Source organism: Netta rufina (genome assembly GCF_964035555.1).
Source record: "Netta rufina genome assembly, chromosome: 4".
NCBI lineage: Eukaryota > Metazoa > Chordata > Aves > Anseriformes > Anatidae > Netta > Netta rufina.
Window position 1 is genome coordinate 15620657 of NC_140127.1, and position 17284 is coordinate 15637940.

Below are 17284 nucleotides of genomic sequence, written 5' to 3' on the forward strand. Positions count from 1 at the left end.
TTCATTTCAGGCATATCTACACATTCATTATGTCAAGGCTCATAACAAGATTTCTTTCTTGTCTCATCTCTGTTCATCAACATCTGTCTCAATTCTCTCTCTGTTTTAAAGAGCAACTAAGAACTTCCCTGCAACTCCTTCCATCTTCCCCGACCATTCATATCACAATTAAAAGGTCAAAAATACATATCAAAGCTTAAGGCTATCAGCAGTACTGGTGCTACTAATGACTCATTTTCAGAAAAGTGACCTAGCCAAGGCCACATAATGTCAGCAACAGAGCCACAACTAGAAGCATGGATTTTTGAATACTAACATTTTTTGTTATTTCAGATTAAAGTTAACTCTATAAACAGCACACAGTCCCCTTAAAAAAAATCAGGAAAGCCAACTGCATTTTATACAGCGTTCTTTCACATTATTCAGTGTACAACAGATGAAATATACCAGCAGCTCACTGCATTCATGGGATTCAGATCTGGAAATGTATCAGAAAGATAGGACATGAGGAAAAAGCCCTGCTTGAAACATTACATTGCCAGCCTTTCTTATCTGAGTATCTGCACACCAGGTGAGGCACAGGAGATCGAACTGAAGAAATAAAGCCTTCTATCACAAATAAAAGGGGGTTAAAAAAAATGATGCTTTTGAATGGGGTAATACGTGATATACTCAAATTACTTGTCTTGCCTTTTTGATGAACACCATACTCCCCTTAAAAACAGACTGTAAAGACTCTTATAAAAACATATATATCCCACTCCCCAAAAACACACAGCACCCTGATATGAAGAAGCACAAGTGGAAATCAGTACTTACATTAAGACACTGAGAATTCAGGTACCTAAATGCAATTTCCAGACCTTAAGTATTTCCAAAAGAAAGACAAGCTCATTCAATGGACATACTATGCCAACCTGCAAGAAATGTAGGAAAAGGTCTAATCCCCTACAGAAATAACTTCCAAGATCTAAAGCAGCTGCCAATATCCAAGACAAGGATCAATATGGTGATGGTCAGTAGTTCACCCTGGGTACACAGGCTGTCACTGCAGGAGCTCGGGAGGTAAAGGGACAGAGAAGCACAGTATCACATCCAGTGTATATGCTGCTGTAGGTATGTGGGATGCAAAGGATTCAGTCCACAGAAAAACAAGAAAACAACAACAACAAAAAAATCAAAGGCAGAGAGAGAACATTCCTGAGGAAAAAAAAAAAAAGCAACAGAGTCTGCAGAGGGTCTGCAGCAGATATGGAGACCTTCAGTCCACGCTCCCAGAAAGCTGACAGAATTGCTACATATTCAGCAACGCTTTCTGACCTACTGCCAACATGATTCCAGTTGGATTGTAAAGGCAATCCCAGAAGCAATGGTAAAGCAGCATTTAAAGCCAAAAGCGCAACCAGATGCTGGAGATGTCCTCATCTGAGAGCAACGGGCAAGTGCAGACCGTCAATAAAACATAAAACTAAGATGCATTATCACTTAGAGTCTATCATGGGTGAACAACCCTAGAAGAAAAGGAAACTTTCAGACAAAGACTGAGTGATTCATCTCTGGCATGGACCAATTCTGTCTGCCTCACTGGATGCAAAGACTAATTGTGTCATCAAAAGATAACACAAGAAGCCATTACTGAAATAAGCTAAATAACTACAAATACCATCAAGATTCTAGCAGTATCATACAAGTCTGAGTGATACACCCGTAAGACTTTGCAGATGCATTTAGAAATAAATTTTAGAGTGCACCATGCAATAGCATCTTCGCAGCATCAGTGGTCACTCCTGTCCCACAGTAAAATGCTGAAGAGGATGGAATGCCACAAACAAAACAATCATCCTCTAGACCACAAGGATCATGCTGTCTTCTCTGGGGAAAAAACAGGTCTTGTGCATGAGCTGTGATTAAGTCCAAAGAGGACAGAGAGTACATCACAGCAGGTAAGAGGCGAAACCTGGAGATCAATATGTACTTCACACCTGAGTGTGTAAGCATAGTAGGGGCACTCATTAGCTATGAAAAGCCAATTGTAAGTGTATGCACAATAGCATGAGGCACACTGAAAACAGAGACTGTTCAAGAAAAGGAAAATTACCAAACGTAAGGAATCTCAGTTAACTCTCCAGTACATAAAATTGCTTAATTGCACAGAACAGAGCTATATTTCTTTGTTAAAAAAGACAGCAAGCCTTCCTTTCAAAATTCAAAGTATTTAAAGCATGCTGCAGCAAGACCACAAAAGCTATGGCATCCTAAAATGCTATAATCAGGCCACGGCAACAGCACACCGCAACAGAAACCCCACTTGAAACAAGCTGGAAGTCAGTGGGCTTATCTTCTCCCTAGACGATAAGGCAGAGACAGGAAAGAAACTGTTGACAAGGAAAAACACACCTGAAATACCTACCCGACTATATTGGACCACTGCAATAAGCCCTCATGAAGCAAGCACTGGAGCAAATCTGCAACAGATACCTAAAAAGTGAAGTCCTGCTCTCTGTTACCACAGGTCTTCTTCCAAGGCGCAGCACAGACAGGACACAGGCAGCCAACCCCGACCAGCAGCCTGCTGCAACAACACAGTCAACGACCTGAGGCTGCTGTACACAGCCGAGAGGGTCAGGGTAAAGGCCATGAGCTAGCTCCATGGACAGGACAAAGCCAAAGGTGCAGTGGAAACTTATCAGAGGGCAATAGCTATCATTTTAAGAAATTGGTGGAGGCAAATCTGAAGATAATTATGGATAAAAAAGAGAACACTGTCAAGTACACATCTATGGACAGGGCTGAAGCCATGAAGAAGTACTAAGAGCCCCAGCAATCAACCAGGCTAACAAGAGAATCACTCAGAGAAAACAACTAGGATTCCTAAGAGAGAAAACTAGGAAAGCAGCAGAACCCACATTTACAAGTAGCCTGCATGCTACTGAAATTTTGGCTTTAACAAGTCTATTAAAGATTGTGCAAGATAATGTCTTCGGTATTTTTTAGAAGTCACAACAACTTAGAAGGAAATTGGAGAGAGAATGAAGTGCAGAAAGGAAAAATGTGGACAAAGCAACGTATTCTGAACAAACTGCAGTGGCCACCTCCTTTTCCAAAGCCTGTCAGTATTATTAGCCAGCAAACATACATGGTAAGAGCTGGACTAACAACATCCTGCAGATACATGTATCTAATGTACACCCTGTGTAGGACACTGAGAAAAGCAATCAGCAGAAATCCAAGAAACGAGCACCATCCTATGTATTATTTTAGCACGCACTAAATTCTTATTTATACTGCTGTCATGTTGCTTACAGCCATGGCTTGAAACCTTGACCTAAGAACAAGTCACCTACACACAACAGTTAGGTTTTAGCCTCTGTGCATTATATTCACTGCACGCCCCCACTGAATTCTGACCTAAGGTAAAATAAATCACTTGACCACTTATGTCCAGAATCTACACTCCCTGTCACTACTCACTTTCAGTCACAATTTCAGAGCCGTTCCCATTGCAGGCTTATATTTGATACATTAAGTACCAAGCATGGATTCAGTACAATTCTCAACTGATTTATTTTCCCCAGCACGTTGCCAACATTGGTATTGCTCACTGCCTGCGTTTGGGCCTGATGTTTTGGGTCTAGATGATTGTTATTGCTCAGGCGCACCAGGATTAGTGTTATCCATGTGCTAATATTCACTCACAGAGCAGAAACAGGTGGTGGTTGCATGGAAGACCTTCTGGTGTTAAAACCCCTCCTATCAGCTCAGCCTTTTAGTCCTTCACTTAATGCATCAAGGGCTTGCTTTATTCCCCTCCTTCCAGAGATCAGGATTTATCTCATTCAGTAGAGTATTTATTCATCAGTTCAATGTTTTTGCTCTGGCAAGGCCAGGAAGCAGTCTCTTCCTGCTTGAACTTTTCCAGAGCCATTCAAAGTTAAAATGCTAATGCTTTACTTGCAGCCAGCTCAGCAGGAGAACTGAGGATACAATGACCTCATGTGGCAAATTCTGCACATAACTGCACAATGGCTTCACCGCTACCACTAGCTACAGGGACTACAGCACAGATTTTGCCAGCTATTTTTATTTCAAGATTTTATTTATAGTAACAGCTTTTCCTTGCAAAGGGTGCCAGTTTTCAGTGGCTGTATTTTTTTAGTGAACAACTTCAACACAAGTGACGTTGCACTAATGGCTTTTAATATGATTCAAAAAAAGTAATTTCTACTGACCCCTTTTAACCAAAAGCAAAACATTCCACTGAAAAATTCTAAAACTACATCCACCTTCTTTCTTAATTATTTAATAGAGCACTTTAGACCTACAAAGCAGCACATCAATATTAACTAATCCTCCCAGTCTTCTGAAGAGATAGGGAGATACCGATATTTTAAAGATAAAAAAACTGAGGTAGAGTGCTTTTCTCTAGATCATGCAGTGAGTCTAAAAGCAGCCTTAGGGTTTCTATACCTATGTTTGCTGAAACAACCTGGAAATAGCAAATGCACTTTTCCCTACCAAGGTATGACTTACTTGTTACTACATTCTTCTTTGCTTATTAGCTTATAGGGAAGTTCTCCTTTGTCATTTCTAGTTCACAAGTAGATTTCTGGTGTCTTTTAATTGCTGGAAAAAGAATGTAATCATCTTTATACTAACCACATTTTATATACAATTCCATTATGATGACATCTGCATAAATAATGAAAAACAGTAGAAACAGTTAACTGGCACGTAAATACAAAAAATAAAGTTCTACCTATAAAACTGATTGCTGTTCTAAGCAGTGTTCATATCAAGTTCATATCAATGTTCATATCACTACACAAAAAAAACAATTACAAGTACTAAAAATAAAATGAGGTAATACTATGTCTATTACTCATACGTGTACTTACATAGCAATTATAATGCTAGCAATCAATATTTTAATCTGTATTCTAACCAGACAAAACATAATAGAACCTGCATACCAACTCGTTTTCCCCAATCACAATGACACTTGGTTAAAACAAGCAAGTGTTTCTAGCCAGTTCCATCAAGGTGTCTCTTACCCAAGGGAAAAGAAAGGACGCAGCGCTCAGAGACTGAAAAAACATCACCAAATGTAAGCATCAGTTCGGAAACCCTCCATATCTCTAACAGACAAAAAAAAAAAAAAAAAAAAAAAGAAACAAACAATCCTGTTGTGTGATAGGCTGGTAATAGATTTAAAGAAAGAAAAGAATATGGATAAATTTGAAAGCCTGAGATACTGGTAGAGCTGTGGGGTCTAAGTGGAGACAGAGACAGAACAGCATAAGGACATTGCCACTTCTGTTCATTCTCCATCTGTCCTACATACAAAGAGCTTCTTGCACTTCAACACAGCTAGTGTCAAAGCCCTGAAAATTTTCCTTGTTTTGTTGTTGTTGCGTTTTTTGTTGTTGATTACAGCAATTAAAAACGTTCTAGTAATTGGTCAGGACTTTGCTTTCTCAAACCCAAACTTGGCAGAGATTATGTAAAGCTTTCTGGAACAGGATGGAGATAATCTGCCACAGAATGTGTGCGTGTTCTGTGATGGGTTTGAAAAGAAGTCTTTATAAGAACACAGACTTGTTTACTGCTTGAAATGAGCACTGTCATTCCAATTCCTGTAATTAAATCCATGATTTTGACAGCTGAAACAGTAGGAATAATTGCACAGTCAGTCAAAATAAGTTGTTACTGTTCTGACTGTTGCCAAGAATTCTTTAAAGGTTTTGCTGTGCTTTACATAAATCTAAACTAAATCTTCATCCACCTCATTCACTTCATTTCTGGAGCTATGATCTTAATCCTTCCTTTTACTAGGCAATCTGGAAGTCCAAAACAAGTAGTTCTACCATAATACTGCTATATTCCACTGTAACACAAGTATTACATAAAACACTCCTACTGATCAGGAAGTTACAGATATATTTTATATAATCCTTTGTCTCTATCCTGTAAAGGCAATACCCATATATGAAAGAAACTGAAGCTAGTGACATCTGACGCATCTCAGTGCATCAGAAATATTAGTTAACACATACTTCAAACACTCCAAGGATATATCATCTTAAATTCATCCGTTGCACCAATATCACAAACCAATGATCTACATTATTTGTCTTACAAGACAAGGGAGCTAACAATACTAAGCATCAAAGAAGTCTTTCCAACCATTTTTATTTCAGTCAATGCTAGAGAACACCAGCACAATTCCAGTAACAAATGAGGAAATTTCATCTCAAATTAGCAAGTTACACAGACACCATAGTAGACAATAAAATACTTTACAATGGAATTTTTGCATTCAAAAGCCAACTGTGCAATCATTCAGAAGTGCTTAAAGCTGAACAAAACAGCACATAAAACAGTACGTAAAGACATGCACCCTGTAGAGTTTATATTTTCTGCACCTGAAACAAAAGTGGCTCCGATAATGGAACGAAATGCACTAAAACAGCAGCTACTCCACAGAGTTCTCCCCTTCTTACTACAAGGTGATGGTTAAGGACAGCCTACTCCAACTATTGCAGTATTACATATGAACACCCAGAAGGCTCAGTTAACAAATGAAGAAGCTCTAACAACAGCAGGAAGCTGCCTCTGACATCCAAAACATAGCTAAGTAAACGTTTAGAAACATGTCATTTAGAGCTGAACATCATTTGCAAGATTTTCTTCTTCCCTTTACAGTACCTATCAAACAAACACACTTCTCTACAGGAAAAAAGGAACTTAAAAACAGCCAAAACCAGCTGTGTTACAGAGAGTTCAGGGTTAAAAAAAAAAAACAAACAAAACAACACAACACATGCTAGAGAAATGAAAGCCTCTTAATGTTCTATCTTGCAGTGCACAATATAAACAGGTTAAAAACTAAGATGGTATCTCCAGAGTTTGCGACATCTGGATTTGTTTCAATTCAGTATATTCTGAAAACAACTTCACCTATCAAAATTGTCAGATGACTTTTCGTATATCTTGTAAATATAAAACTCCTAGATATATTAAAATTTCCTCACCAGCGTAAGCATTTATGTTTTCTTCCTCTGAACAGTAAGACACCAGTAACAAGTCAACTCCACTAGAAAACTTCATGAGAGAGCTAAGAAAAAACACTACTTCCCTGAAAATTAAATAGCTACTGGTCATAAAATAAATTAAAAAATGCTATAAAATACTCCAGAAGAAGTTATTCATCTGATCAGAAACAGGCAGAATATTCAGGAACTTGCAGAATGCTAGTATCTTCAGAATTTGTCCGTATTACTTTGTATAATCCTCAACAGACCTAGCGATTTATTTAATAATTTCTCTATTCACAGAGTTTGTTTGTTCCTCACAATTAAATCAACAGGGTTGAGTCCTGCCTCTCCAGAGGCCTTCTATAAAAGCAGAAAATGTACTTCAGACTTTGATCACACAGATGTTTGGAACAGTTTGGCTCCGTCTGTGCTTCAAAGAGGATTATAATGTGCTCAAAAATTCCTTCACCTGCAAAAAGAAACACATACTGTCAACGAAGAAAGAATTTATCAACACAAATACACAGAAACTACATTTACCTCTCCATTGCTTTATGCCGTACTACAGGACACAGGAACTGGGAAAAATAAATAGGGTTGTCCATGCCATTTCTTGTCCACTAAGAACTTTTTTGCACCCACAGTGCCTGTAATTTAGCAGGTACGAAGAGCAATGCGTTGGAATGACGCTTGTTCCTCCCACGCTCCTAAACTACAACCCTACATCACAAATGAATTCCTTTAAAAGCAGGTCTAACCTAACCACAAGGAAGATAATGACCACCTCAAAAAAATCTGTCATTTGGAAGACATCAGGTCACACCCAGTACCACAACACTGTTCATATTTTATGTCAATGAAGAGCCCAATGCCCCTTTAATCCATTTAATGGGTTCCTCATAATTTGAGGTTGGCAAATAAATAATAAAACACCACCTAGCAAAACCACAGTCCTTCAAAGAGATCTGATACTGTAGGACGATGCCATAAATATTCCAGGTACTGTTAAGCTCCATGTCCTGTGGTTGAAGAACGGATCAAATGCTACCTGAAAATTAATACTGAAGTTCTGGCCCACAGAACGGTACCTAGAACCCAGAGGTCTACATGTTCTACTTAGAGCATCAAGACCCAGTACAGCACTTCAAATAATCCTTACAATTGCACGAGAAATGACTTCAAAAGAGGCAGTGTGCCAAGCAGCAGAGCAGCACCATGCTTTAAGGTGCAATCCCTTTAGACAACATCCTCAATTCAGGTCACTACCAAAGACTGAGAATGCTCTTATCATAGGTATGCAGCCTTTTTGTTGTGCACCCGCCACTCCCCCTCCCCAAGAGGAAATTCCTTTAAAGCACAGAGGTAGGAAGAGGTGGCAGTGAGGCCCAGGCAACCTTCTTTAAAATATTTAAAACATTACAGGACCCCTTCTTTAAAATATTTAAAATCATTACAGGACCCAAGGAATCCAGCATCTAGGGACAAAACTCCTCTCTTTCAAAAGGATTCCAGATCATCCTAGCAACTACACTGTGATACAATCAGAACTAGGAGAGTTTTCCTCTCCCTCCACTCAGGCTAGACTACTGCATAGAAAAATATGCACAATTCACCAGAGAGCACGGTGTTATTCCATTGGCAGAAGCTCTCATACACAAGGCACATCTGTAAATGTTTTGTCTAAATTCCTGATGTGAAATGGAAACAGATCTTGGATCACATTCTCATATCATGACCATTCCTTTCCTATTTCAGGGTTCAAGGAAGCAGAAATAAAGAGGTCAAATCCTTTCATGTAGTGAAGGGAACCGAGCATTCTAGCCAGAGTAATGGTAATCATAAGACAGCCATCATCCATTTTAGAAATTAGCAACAACAATGCTGCATGAGGAAATTTATAAAAATGATTTAGGCACTGGTTTTAGGACTGATCTTTGAAAGCGAGCATTACAATAGAGGCAAGCAGGAAACGTGTGAGTTTTGAATCAACACCAGCCATAAGCACATATTAAAGGCCAAAGAACCCAGCCTCAAGAAGAGTGTAGCAGTTTCACCACCTGGGAAATCCCAAAAAATAAGGCCAACACAGGGCTTAGGTTGTTCGCAGGTAGCATCACAGCTACGCAGGAGAAAACTCCACTGAAATCCCTACTTATCTTAATCCCTACCAGGCCCGAGCCTGGTCTTCACTCTTGGTGCAGACAGAAAGAAAATCAATTCTACAGCCAGGATGATCGGTCTTTCCACCAACTGACAAGATTTAAAGAGGCAAATATGATGAATGCTGGTTTTAATCAGGTGAACAGTTCCACTTCTCAGTGGCTAAACTGATTCTAAAGGACAGAACCGCTTTCCTTGAGGGTAAACAAGCAATTGCCAAAGAAAGGAAAAGCGTGCACTTAACATCGCTAAGGCCTGGAACTCGTTGCAACTACTCAAAGACATAAGGTTGTCCTAAGCTGAATCCCATCATGATTCAACTACCAAACACTTGAGTAATTAACATTTGTGTGTGTTACACCAGTTGGTGCTAAGATTTAGATTTTCTCAATGCAAACAAAAATCTCAGCTTGAATTCCTTTCATACCAGTATTTTTTTTTCCATGCCTTCAAATAAAAGACTAATTCTGATTTAGATTCTGCATTACTTCTCAATTAAAATAAGAAGCTATATTTGAAGAGTACTCCCTGCATGTTAAGATCACTGCGTTTGAGAAGGATTTTGAATAACACTATCAAATACAACTGAAAGGAAAAGCTTTAATGATACTGCCAATTTAGCAAACGTGATCCCAACTAAGCAGTATTGCAGCAGGCTATAAGGCAGGTTCAGATACTGAACAAACCCCATGCTGTAAATATTTTAGAAGGATGATTACATAATATATTATTTTTAGAGAGTCTTTACATTAGCCATATTACATAGTCCCTTATTGTAGCAGACTTACCAGAAGACAGAAGGAGAGCCTTACTCTTTCATTTAGTTAAAAAATCTACAAAACCTAAAGTATTTTTCCATTGACTCACTGCTTTGCATCAAAACTCAGCTGCAGATTCAGTAAACTCATCCTTCCGCTGTCTGTTTTAATGGTTTTGTACTCTGTTTTCACAGCACCTGGAACCACCTTCTTCCACTGACTGGCACTCTAGGTTAGACTTCTTCACACATATTACAGGGAAGACTTTAATCCAAACATCTGACCTGTGTAGCCTCTCTCTTTCTTCCTCTCATCAGCTAGCCTTTCTCATCCTCTCACACTTCCATCACATTTCTTAGGACAGCTGCATGATGTTATAAGCATGACACAGCAAATAACAGTTCCTTTAAACATTTGAGGGTTTAAAGTCGGCATTATATTTGCAAACAAAACTAATTGTCAAAGTTTTCTCAAATAAGCCTAGTATGTTTCCTTTTTAATTTTTTACTTTTTTTTTTTTTTTTAAAAAAAATCGAAAACTTAGGTCAGAAGTTACATCAAGAGGCACAATTTTGAAGATCAGTCTGACTTCGAAGAACAGCACACTTTTTGATGCAAGTATCATCTTAAAATCATTTTGACAGGTTGTCAATTAATCTAAATGATCAGTTTGTTCTGTTCACAAGATTTTTTACCTTTTCAGTCATGTGATCATATCTGTCCTTTTTGCCTTTGAAGTCTTCATTAACATCTAATGTTAAGATAGGTATTTCCTGTAGATATTCAAAATCTGTTCTGCATGGGAATAGAAACAAAGAAAATATTAGTAGCTGCAAAAAAGCATGTATCCATTGGTTTTTGTTATTAAGAAACCCATGAAAAGAGCTGCACATTTAAATCACAGCCATGAATTCTGAATATAAACAAAAAAGCTTACACTGACAGTGTAGCTCCTAGGATACATTATTGATCCTTGAACACACCGCTCCCCCAGCACCCAACGATCAATTCAGCCATTTATTAGAATGAGTTCAGCTGAACCATCTGCTCTGCAGAGCTCTATGTGAAAAGAGCTGAAAGCACATTGCATGTCCTAGCAATCATTAACACGTCATAAAGTCAATACCACTAAGGATGTATAGATAAATAGATTCCTGGGGTTCGACTTGATATATCAAAGGAAAAGCTGAAGTTTCAATGGTAGAAAAAGCATTATAGAACGTTCTTAGAGCATTTATCCATCCTAAAGTAATTGTTAAACAGATCTTACCGCAGTGTCCTATGCTGAAGCCAGCTTTCATGCTTGTAGTGAAGCTTCTCCAGATACTCGATGGGAATTTCTTGTTCTTCATCTCTTCCACGCAAGTAAATCCTATTTAAGCATTTCTAAATGCAAAATTGAAAAGAGAAAAGATTGGTTGTTTTTGCAGACATACAGAGTAAGTCTAGTTTGCCGAGTATTTTTGGATTTGTTTGTTTGTTTGTTTTCCCCCCCGACAACCCTTTTTACTGTGCAAAATATGTCAAAAATGAACGTTCAACTTGCTTCCTATCTTAGGAAACATGGAAACATTGCTCCATTTCCAGCTGATGGAGCCTACTGACTATCTTCAAAATCAAAGAAGGACTCAAGGAAATTTATTGCATTGTTTCTCCGCTACAAGGCATGTCTCAAATAGGCTTTTTTATTAAAAGAACATGGGGACCGGTGTATTGCGTGGAAAGAGAATAGAAGCACCCTTACAACATTACAGACTGGCATTTCAAAATCTCCTTATGTACTTCTGGGTCTAAAGAGCTCTGTTTTTGAATGTCATACTCGGTTTCAGTCCTGAACACATCCAACGCCTCCAGTATGAGATTCTTTAAAACTGCTTAATTTTGTGAGTATACATTCTCAAACTAAAGAAGGAAAAAAATCCCTTGACAATAAGCCTAGGAAAAAAGCCCTCACAGAAACTCTATCTAGCATGTTACATTACTGAGTTGTTAAGCACAAAAACAAAAGATCAAAGTAGAGAAGCATGGAAGTGACCTACAAGTCAGTTAGTTACTTCAATTGGAACCTTTTAAAACTCTTCTTATTTTTTATCCTCTTATGCAACTTTCATACTCAAGAGTGGTATTTATGTTGTTACCTTATTTTAAAATACATTGCACACCCAGACATCAAAGCGTTGTGCTGAAGCACTGCATCAACCAAATGCATTCATCTGGCTTAGCTCCATTGCTCCAGGTGAAAGGGCTTCACAAACACACACCCTGTATCCTCTGAGGCATTAACTATAAATTATTCTGTCACACCAAAGATCCTATAGCTAATTTTGCACTTTTCACTTATTTTATTACCAGTAGTAGTAGTTTCTGGTTTGCTCACCATATAAACAACCTGCTTTTATAATTAGAAAAACATTATCTTCACATTTTATTTACAAATACACAGGCTACATCTGAAAGAACATTCTTATGTTAAGTACTTCCAGACGGTATTAGTAATAACTCAAGTATTACAGTCTCTGGGGGAATACTACAATCTAAATTGAACTCTAATCATTAGGATTCTTACGGTGAAGGTTAAGAATAGCTCAGTATTTTGAAAAGATTACATTCAAGGCAAGTTTTTCAACTGTTTTCTTGTCTTAGACATTCAAAACCATCCGTAAAACAAAGAAATAGTGAGATGTAATGACACAGAACCATGACCTTAGTAGAGTTCCTTACAAGTACATTATTCTTCAGTCATGAAGTCCTAAAATCATAGTTAAAACCTGCATTTTTAGCAGAAAAAAAAATCCATGGGAGTACATACAAAGACCACATTTTAACAGCAAGGCACAGAACAGGTACTCGTTTTCTCTGTTGTCATAATTGTTTACTCCTTACCTCAGGAGTGGCTCTGAGATAAATGATCCCATCCAGCGCTAGGCTTTGACCGAACTGCTTATTCATCCAGTCATGCCAGTCTTGGTAAATAGTCCATTCTGTTTCATTCATGCAATCAGACTCATATAAATTAGCTGCAAAGATGTATCTGTGAACACAAAACAGTTCTGTAAACAAAACTAAGCTTGTACACAGTTATCAAGTACTTTGCCCAAACTACTGGGCAGCAACTAGGAAAAGAAGCAACATAGTAACTGTGTAACTTTCATGAATATTTGGACAGGAAATAAACAGCTGGTTTTCTCATTCTGTACTTCTGCCTATTCCAGGAGCATCCACAAGGAACAGTAAAAATTGAAGCTCAGGTATCTGTTCAGGAGTAATTTACAAGCCACTGAAACACTGTGGAAATTTATTTACAATCTATTAGAACACAGCAAACAAGGAGTAAGGATTCTGTGATGGAATTCAGTGATCAAATCTAACCTTCTGCAACTACACACCGAGAGGTACAGCAATACAGAACAGCTAGACCCTTTGCATGAAGCACAGAAGAAAACAAGAGCAAGCAACAAAGAAACTGCTTTGTTCTTCTTGTTGCCTACTCCCCTTTTAATTAAAAGGAAATGTGCATGCACAAATCATAAAAAAAATACCCAGAAAGAGTAAGAAACTACGAACAGTTTATCGATGCTTGGGGGTGACCTTATGTTTCTCTACAACTACCACTAGTACCTCAAAGAAGACTGTAGTGAGGTGGGGGTCGGACTCTTCTCCCAAGCAAGAAGTGAAAGGACAGGAAGAAACGTCCTAAAGTTGCACCAGGGAAGGTTTCCATTGGGTATTTAGGAAAAATGTCTTCAATGAACAGGTTGTGAGGCCTTGGAACAGGCTGCCCAGGGAAGCGGTTGAGTCACCATCCCTGGAGGTCTTCAAGAAACGTGTAGGTATGGTGCTTAGGGACATGATCTAGTGGTAGTGCTACCACTTGGCAGTGCTAGGCTAATGGCTGGACTTAATGATCTTACTGGTCTTTTCCCATCTAAATGATTCATTTCTACGAGTTCAAGGTTATTCAACAGAAGTATAAACCCTCAACTCAGTAAAATTATTTCACTGTCAACACCACTGAGAGAACGCTAACAAGCCTCTTAACGCTATCCTTGTGATTCTCCTGCATCAAAGTTAAGATGAAGGAATTGACAAAGCTCAGGCCTGCTCCACCTGTTATTAATTTCTGGGCTGCATTTAGGAGGATTTTGCTCTTCACTCGACGGACTTCACATCCAACATACCTGTCACTGTAGACAGATCGTTCAAAGAAGACCACAGGATTCTCTGCCTCTCTGAGTTTGCCTTCAAGGGATTTGATCTGAGCCCGAATCCTGCTCAGGCAGGCGTACGTTTGGAAAGTGAAAGACCACCTCTCTGGTTTGTCATACATCATCCGAAGCACATTTCCACCACTCTTCTGTGATGTAGTCAGCTCCTGTTTTTAAATAAATATGGTGAGCCTTTAAAAGTTGGGAAGGTAGAGTATTAAGCTAAAACAGAATTGCTCTACTACATTAAACTACAACTCCATCCAGCTTTTCTTTCAGGTTTGCAATTGCATCATTTACCTCTCAACCCTATTTGTACACAAAGCATAAAGAGCAGTAACATTTCTTCTAGCACAGAATACTCTACAGTGTCAAAACGCTCAAGTACAAAAAAAAAAAAAAACACTTTGATCAGTATTTACAAACTTTCATGAAAGAACAGCATTCTCTCAGTGCAAGAAGTCAACAACATTGTGAAAAAAATCCATGCTCCTTTCACTCTGACAAGCCTATGTTTAATTATGAAGTTGAGCTATTTTTGTTTTTCCGTGCATTCCAGTTCCGTAATTACAGTACAATTATAACAGCTACCGATACAGCACCTTAAGATGTTCTCATCATACCTGAGAGGTTCAGAACAGCCTCCAGGCCAAAAATATCCCTCAGCCCACAGAACGTTGCTCAAACATCTTGAGGCAGCAACTAAAGCCACCAAAACTGAAAGCTGTGTACCTCAGCTTTACTAGAAAACGTAATATATCAAATATGATTGCTTCTGTCTGAATCTTTTTGCCACATTATCTCTAGATGTTTGAAAATATCTCAGTATTTGGACTTAGTGTTTGAGCTCAACTCAAATTCTAGAACAAAACTGGAACACATAGTAGTCTTGTCTTTATATATATATATATGTGTGTGTGTTTCCTGACTAATTCTAGGAGTTATATATAACATCATGTTTCTTCAAACCAGACAAAGCAACTGCAGAAAAGTGCCATTTCTAAGTCTAGCCTCAAGGGGTGATTATGATGGATTTGAAATTTCATGCAAGTGTGCTGGACCCAGCCGCGATAGAGTTGTCAAAGAACAGCCCATAGTGTGATGCATTATGTTTTTGAGGCTAGAACAGTTAATCCCAGACTGATGTTCTGCAACGTGCTTGCACAACATAAAGTCTTTCCTCGTTTCCCACTCTGACTGCAACAAGCAGGCTGGGGGTGCACAAGAAGTTGGGATTCTGACAGGCCAGTGATATTCCACGCCTTAAGATGTCATGTTCAGCAATTAGCTCAGGTAGCTGAAGGAAGAGGAGGGGAAGGCTTTGATTTGCATGGTAGTGGTGCTCAGAGGCTGCCAGGACTGTTTCTGGGAGGAGGTCAGTGATTGCTTTTGCATCATTTGTTATCTTCCCCCTCTACCTTTTACTTATTAACAAATCTTCATCTTGACTCAGGAGTTTTCTTGCTTTGGAAAGGCTTTAAACTACAAGAGGGTTGGTCTAGATCAGACATTAGGAAGAAATTCTGTACTCTACTCTGAGGGTGGTGAGGCACTGCACAGGCTGCCCGGAAAAGCTGTGGATGCTCCATCCCTGGAACTGCCCAAGGCCAGCCTGGATGGGGCTTTGGGCAACTTGGTCAGGTGGGAGGTGTCCCTGCCCACGGCAGGGAATCTAACAGAATTGGGTGGCTTTTAAGGTCCCTTCCAACCCAAACTGTTCTATGATGATAATCAGTAAGAGAGATACCTATCACATGTATTTTCTAAACATACCTGTTTTTTTCAGAAGACCACAACCTCTCATATTAGAAGAGCACTTCACTGGTTTTGAGAAAAATAAAGTTTCATCTTAGTTTATCATACCTCACAATCATCTTCCGAATTTTGTTGAACATTGCACCATCTAGCTACAGGCTCATGAACAACTTCCCATTCTTCATCAGCTTGTTTGAGGATATTCACAAATGTTGACTTCCCTGCAGCTGTAGAAAAGCATTGAGGAAGAACAGTAGTCAAAAAGGCTACTGTTCTTTAACAAGGGAACAACTATTTTCAAGTATCATAAATGGGTGTCCCCCACCATTTTGACGTCATTCAGGTATGATTCAGAGACCATAGTGCACCACAAATTATCAAGGAACTGAAGCACAATTTTTTGTGTTTTAAAAACCCTTACAACACTCATATCAAAGCAATAATGACAGCAAGCCTGTCAATTATCTGGAAAGTTACATTTGCTTGGTGGTCCACTCTTGGGCTCAAAGTTGCTGCAATTTACACTTTAGGCAAAAAAAAAAAAAAAATAGCGAAGAGGAAACATAAAGCAGAAGGGATGTTTTCTCAAAGATACAGCATGCAGGTCCACCACCAATGGAGAAAATGCTCAGATTTTAAAAGAGGTAATTAAAACTGAGAGATGACAAGCAGCTGGTTCTCCAGTACAGGAGTAAGCACCAGTCAGCAAACTGGTACCTACTCCTTACAACTCCTACCCTCAATTTTGAGCTCAGCTCTTGGAGAGAAAAAAAAAAAAAAAAAGCATCTTATTATGAAGGAACTTCCTGCTCTTCACAACAGTTAAACAGGTTTCTCTCGTTTGCTGAGGGAGGTATTGAACACTACAAGTTTAACCTGACAGCCTGCTTTTACACAGGTGTCTTATGCTTCAGTCAGGAACGAATAAATCTTTATAGGAAAGGCAGGAGAGAATAACCCTTTAAAAATAAACCCTTAGAAAGGCGAACAAATTAAAAACCACCCCGGGAAGCTCGCTTTTTCCCTCAAACCCCCCCCCGCAGCGTTCCCAGCAGCCGACGTTCTCCTCGCGTTATCCCCCGGCTGGCTATCGCGCCGCGACTCCGCTTCTGGGGACGGAACCGGAGAAAGGCTACGCCGCCCCCGGGCACCCACCGAGGCGGCGGGGCGCCCCCCGACTCACCGATGTTGCCCTCCACGGCGATCTTCTTCACCCTGCCCTCCAGCCGCCCGCGCTTGGGGGGAGTCGCCATGAGGGGACGGCACCGGGAGGGAGGGGGGGGTGTAGAGGGGGAGGCGCTGTGTGAGGGAGCCGCGCGCGCACAGCAGCCGCGCGAGCCGCCAACGGCCGCAACGGAAATAACCGTCGCCC

General features: G+C 39.5%; 1 protein-coding gene across 1 annotated transcript; it reads right to left on the minus strand.

Moving 5' to 3' along the window:
- Positions 1–6243: 6243 nt before the first annotated feature.
- Positions 6244–17186, minus strand: DCK (deoxycytidine kinase). Its single transcript, XM_084286257.1, has 7 exons — positions 17096–17186; positions 16021–16139; positions 14131–14324; positions 12836–12983; positions 11223–11338; positions 10648–10747; positions 6244–7503 (listed from the first exon to the last, which is right to left on the minus strand). Exons 1-7 carry the CDS (start codon positions 17163–17165, stop codon positions 7477–7479), a joined length of 774 nt encoding a protein of 257 aa, XP_084142383.1. The 5' UTR covers positions 17166–17186; the 3' UTR covers positions 6244–7476.
- Between the last annotated feature and the right edge of the window lie 98 nt (positions 17187–17284).

Bases quoted from the DNA above. Each gene is read 5' to 3' on its own strand.
- DCK (XM_084286257.1), bottom strand. From the start codon at position 17,165: ATGGCGACTCCCCCCAAGCGCGGGCGGCTGGAGGGCAGGGTGAAGAAG. The intron at 16,140-17,095 runs GTGAGTCGGGGG...GCTTTTCTACAG, and splicing joins CGCCGTGGAGGGCAACATCG to CTGCAGGGAAGTCAACATTT. The intron at 7,504-10,647 runs GTAAAAAATCTT...TTCTTTTTGCAG, and splicing joins ATGATCACATGACTGAAAAG to GTGAAGGAATTTTTGAGCAC.